The 6130-nt window shown below is 33.7% G+C and overlaps 1 protein-coding gene across 1 annotated transcript; it reads right to left on the reverse strand.

The window, feature by feature from the left end:
• Positions 1–213: 213 nt before the first annotated feature.
• On the reverse strand, positions 214–5771 carry LOC122298868 (probable disease resistance protein At4g27220). The gene is made up of 5 exons (XM_043108717.1): positions 3252–5771; positions 2118–2849; positions 678–1376; positions 380–419; positions 214–302 (listed from the first exon to the last, which is right to left on the reverse strand). Exons 1-5 carry the CDS (start codon positions 5769–5771, stop codon positions 214–216), a joined length of 4080 nt encoding a protein of 1359 aa, XP_042964651.1.
• Between the last annotated feature and the right edge of the window lie 359 nt (positions 5772–6130).

Genomic DNA, 6130 nt, shown 5'->3' on the forward strand with positions numbered 1-6130 from the left:
TCTTCTTAGATAGGGGAAAGTTGATACATGCATTAGGAAGTAGGTGTATAATACTTGTGTTGATTTTCATGTGAATATTTGAAATTTCTTCCAACTAATACAAATAACTATCTTATAAAATAAACAAGAGAGAAAGAATACAGAATTACTAATATTGTACAAGACAAGTAGACAACTAATAGAAAATTCACCTAGTAAAGAGGTCTACAACTGCTAGCCAAGAATTTGGGAATCGGTCAAATATAGAAATTTACCTTCTGTCAATGGAGACATATTAATGCGACGTCCAAGAATTTTAGAATCTGAAATTCAAAAAGAATAACTTTAAGAATATAGAATGTCCTAAAAAGGAAGAAAAATATTTAATCACATTATGTACCTAACCATCTCGGTGGAGGAAAAGATCGATGATTAAATCCCTGAAAAGCAAAAGAGAATCCATATATCAAAACCGGCCACATCGTGAAACTCAATTATTAACTCATAAGATGCTTAGCAATTGGAAAAATTTATTGATAGTACTCTTGGGTATCTAAATACTACGTTACTACGAGGTGAATTATATTTAAGTTTTATAATTCTATGCATCTCTACTATTACAATAAGATGATCAACAAATAGTTGAAGTAAAGACTTTCCCATGCATTAAGCAATCTTTGTTATAAATTGTAACATACCTTTTCCTTGATGATGTGTTGTATGGTGGCATTGAGATCTCCTTCTATCATTGGTTGAAAAGTTTTGGACTTCGTATGCACTCCCTTTAACTGAGGTGTTTTTGTACTTGTTGAAACAAACATTTTTAAGTTGGGGCATCCAGCTATTGTTATTTTATCCAGAGATGGCCATTCAAAAGCATGATTATCTTCGATGTAAAAACATTCCAACTTTTGTAAATTCGTAAGCCAGAGGGTCTTCACTAGAGGAAATGTAATCACATCTCTATTCTCTTCATCTCCTGCTTCTTTTGCAAGGATTTCTTCTATTTCATTGCAATCATATACTTCTATTTTCTCCAATTTCACAAGAAGTTTTGCTATGGATGGTGTGAATAAACATTTCAAACTATCACAACTCCATACTTCTAGCAATCTTAAGTAATTAAATCCCTTAACTTCTCGTGGGCCTTTCTTCCATATATACAACAGTTTCGGCAAAGATATTAATGACAACTTTGTCAAATTGTTGAAGATATTACTTTCTTCAGCATTTAGTCCCTCAAGTTCAAATATCACTTCCAATGAATCACATCGATATGCTAAAAGTTTTTGTAGATTTTCTAAACTTTCAATCAAGTCATGTGGAATTAGAGATAACATCTTTGTATGATTTTCAGTCTCACTCACATTCTGCTGCCCTTGCTTTGCCAATGTAATCTACCAAAACATAAAAAAGTGTGAGGGAGTATATAATCTTTTTAAAAAAATGAAAATTTCAAGCTAGGCTCATAGAAGGACATTTTTACACTCAACTTCGATTTGAGCCCCTAAATTACCATCTTTTCTAATTAAATTATACGGCCAAACTAGCAAAAACAATAATTTGATATTGTAAATAGCTGAATTTTTATTTATAGTCTAATGGAACTCTAAGATCTTTAAGTCTAATTTGGATGTGGAGATGGTTTCATCGCATCCCATCCTATCCAATCTCATCTCAACATTCAAACATCACTCAAACATACACTTTTCAATTTTAAATCTTCAATTTTTTCATTTAATCATTACAAATTTTCTAAATTTCCAAACAAAGCACAAAAACAATTTAATTTTTTCAAATCTCAAAACAAAAATAATATTTTATAATAATTTGAACTTAATAATATTTTTATTCAATATTTTATCTCTTATTTTTCAAAATCCCATAAAATATCTTAACTCAAACTATTTTACTACTATTTATAAATCATTTCGCTATTATTCACATATTTTTCATCTTATCTCAACATCCAAATGATGCCTAAATGAATTGTCCAAAGTTCCTATGGAGTTTTATTAAAAATATATATAAAAAAAGAAATAACAAGAATAAAAATAATTAATGCAATTCTCAAAGTGTTAAAAAAATTTATAAATGAAAAGAATAATAATAATAAAAAAAAAACCTTAATCACATACCTCTCTAGTTAAGTTGTGTTTATTCTCTCCTAAGGAGGAGCTCCTATTTCCTTGGACTGCACTATAATTCCTATGACGTGGCACACAAGACTCTAGGCATCGTTTCAAAAGTCTTGAAGATTCTCTTGCCAAGGAGGAGCCAATACTAGGCTCTTGGGCTCTTGGATCCAATTCTGCATCCATCTTTCTTAGCTTTCTTCTGCTTTTAACTTCTGAACCAAATGTTTTTAATATTGGACATTCCAACAATTCGATCTTCTTTATGGATGGCCACTTAATAGAATGGGCTTCGCTACTTAAAATACCTGCTTTCCTTTCTTCTCCAGCTTCGTACTCCCTTTGAATAATATTTTCCATCAAGTTGCAACCCCATATTTTAATGGCTTGGAGTTGCACCAGTAGTTTTGCTATAGAAGTAGGGAGTAAATTTCTTAGACAATGACACTCATTGATATTAATTGATATTAAGTTTTGAAAGCCTTGAAATCCTGGTGGAATATTCTTCCACACATGTGACATCCCAGATAAGTTCCGTAAATGTAGATTAGAAAGTACTCCTAGGATGGGCTTGCGGTTCTCTTTTACCTTTAGTCCTTCTAGATCAAATACCACTTCTAGTGATCCACATGCATATACAAGAAGGAATTTCAAATTGGGTACCCACAAAATGGTTATGGATGAAAATAGTTTATGAGTGATAGTTGTTGATGCAGCGCTACCTCCTCCTTCAACCTGTTTAATCCATTACAATATTGTGAGTAGTTTTCAAATATATAATGTATTTCTTTAAGATAGGAAAGTTATAAGATGTTTATTCCCTACAAAACCATATTCTTGAAGAATTATTCTATTCTTAATTCAGAGTGTAGAGCACATTATCTACATAATTTAAACAATAATATTTGATTTGTAAGATTCAAATTTTAAAATTTATCTTCCAAATCAAATTATACCATATAAACAATGTTTGATGTAAAGACTTTAGAATAGGAGTATTTCTAAATTACAAATTTTTCTAGCAAGGTTTAAAACCATTAAATTCTTTGCTGGGCTTGGCAACATGTACAAAAATTTTCAACAAATCCATAAAGAAAGTGAATCATATATGTATTGCTAACTGGGAGAATTACCTACCTCAACTGAATCTGTGGATTTACATATGCCAATGAGCCTTGGTAAGTTAAATAATGATAGTGACTCCAGGAGATGGAAGGTATTAGGTAGAGTACTATCCGATGTGGCTTCGAGTAGATATTCTAAATCTTCACATTTAAAAATTGTTAGATCCTTCAAGTTGCATGGTAAAACTCCTTTTTGCTCTTTCTCAAACCAAATATGTTTCAAATTTGTTGCAATATCCAAAAATAAAACTACAGCATTCTTCAACAGTGAAAGAATTGTTTGGTGTTCCCAAAGATCACTTGCATCCTCCACTCCAACTGACAAAGTATTTTCAAATAAATATCTCCCATTTATCATATTATTTATACCAATATTTATCCTAGATCTGAAATTGGAGTTACCGAAGTGCAATTCTTTGGGCAAGCACAAGATATTTGCAGGTACACTAATCTCTAAAACCACCAGTTGACTGGAATAAGGAATTAGTTCAGCAAGGCTTGCATTATTATTTGTTACTTCTCCATTTCCTTCCATCGTACTTGAGCATCCCCAATTCTTGAATCCTCCCACGTACAATTCTTCTAGTTGAGATAAACCAGATAATACACCAGGTGCAATTCGCTTTAGAGAATCACATCCCTTCATATCCAGTAACTTTAATCGACTAAGATTTCCTATTTCCAACGGCAACTCCTCGATCTCGGAATAATGAAAGCCAAGAATTTCTAGGTTTCTAAGAGTTCCAATTGCCGACACATCTCCTAAGCGACAACTCTCCAGATGCAACATATGAAGGTTTTGGAGGATCTGGATTGATGGTGGCAACGATGTTAAGGAGAAGCAACAATCTTGCAAAGACAACATCTTCAACTCCTTCATCCCGTTAAATAAATTGCCAGGAAACATTTCTGACTGGTTCAAATGTGATAGTCGCAAAAGCTGAAGTTTGGGACACTTCAACTCTATAGATTGCACTTTTAGTTCTCCAAGTAAAAGAGAAATTGCAGTGTAACTGTCGTATCTATCCTTCTGTGGCCATTCTTCAAGTCCTCTATCCAACTTTACCATAAAACCAATTTCATCTCTGGATGCAATTGATATGGCAACATCTCGTACAATATCATGCATTTTGACGCATTCAACCTTGCCACTATCCAACAAGAGATTTGATCTTCTAAGATTTTGAACTACTGCATGGACATTTATTCTTGTTTGTTCCACAATATCCAAGCCTTCAAAAAACCTTTTTGCAACTCCATACCTGACTAAATGTTCAATTGGAACATCATAATCTTCGGGATACAAACAACAAAGTAAAAAGCATGATTTGGCTTCGTCACTTTCTATGTAATTGTAACTGAACTCTATGCTGGAATATACCTTTGGATGCAAACCATAGATATTTTTTGGGATAGACATTTTAAGTTGCTGAAGTGCGGCTTTCCACTCATTTTTGTCGCTTTTGTTGCTGAGAGCACGTCCAACTGTCGCAATGGCAAGGGGTAAACATGCACATTCCTTCGCAACCTGCCTTGCAATTGAGATTAGATTGGAGGTATTGATACAATCACCTGCCATCTCTATGAAAAGATTCCACGCTTCTTCTTCAGATAAAAGTCCAATTGGAAAAATCTTCTGAATTCTCATCCAATTGCAAGTTTCTTCATTTCTTGACGTCAACAAGATTTTGCAGGTCTTTTGTTTTACTGCATCGATAACTCCAATAGCCCCAAGATCAAGTGGATCCCAAACATCATCCAATATTACCAGAACACTCTTACTATCCATCAGTCTTGAATATAGCTGAGATGCCCTTCCCACTAAACTCTTCTCGTGAAGTTCAGGACCTAGCTGCTCTGCAATTTCATCTTGAACCTTTATCAAGTCCGCTTTTTGGGACACTACTGCAATTGCAACTTTATTAAACAAACTCTGAGCTTTGACTCTTCTAGCTATCTCTTTGGCCATTTCGGTCTTTCCGATTCCACCCATACCGCATAATGCAATCATGTTGATATTTTCATCCCTTAGAGCCTCCAAAACATTTTCAATCGTTGATCTTCTCGATTCAAAATCCTTAAACCATTCTGTGGATGTTGATTTTACTTCCAAAGGAATTTTAATATTGTACACCTGATCATATTTTTCACCTTCTTTTAGCATGTCATTGATAACTTGAGTATTCTTTTGAGCCTTCTTACCCAAGGAATAGCGTAGCTTTAGATCTGGACACCAACCATTCAAGCACATCATATTAGTTTTCACATCTTCTTCAAGGAATTTCTGCACTTCTTCTATTTTTTTGGCCACATCTGTCAGCCACGTCTTAACTTCACTTGGCACTACTTCTTGACTCCATTGGGCTCCAAGAACAGATTGTTTCACTGCCTCCTCCTTCTCATGTAGTCTTGGAAATTCCTCTTTGAGAATTGAAATATGTCTCTTGTAGAAAATAAGATAGCCAAACTGTTCTCTAATTGGACCAACTGAGTACTCTCCTAGTTTTTCAACAAATACCGAAATAATTTCCATTTTTCCAAAAGTAGTTTTCTATTTTTTAATTTGTATAACAGAACCAAGTCTGCCTTTGCCCATTTAGCAATCAATGAAGCAACACAAAAAATAAAAAAGTAAAATAAATCAGTGGAAAATTCGGGCAAAAAAGATATTAAAGAAACACCCAAACAAAATGAATAGTTTTAGAAATATCACACAGAGTGAGCATATGAACTTATTAATGTCAACAAAGATGACCACTTTTGGGGGCACATTAAAGGGCGTAATCCATAAAGCTGGCCCTTTGGTACAGGATAGAAAATTCACTGAGTGGATCGACCAGCCTTTTTTAGTTTGTAAGCCTTAAGTCAAAAATCATTTTTTCTTAACAAAAC

This window comes from Carya illinoinensis, chromosome 16, assembly GCF_018687715.1.
Source record: "Carya illinoinensis cultivar Pawnee chromosome 16, C.illinoinensisPawnee_v1, whole genome shotgun sequence".
Lineage (NCBI taxonomy): Eukaryota > Viridiplantae > Streptophyta > Magnoliopsida > Fagales > Juglandaceae > Carya > Carya illinoinensis.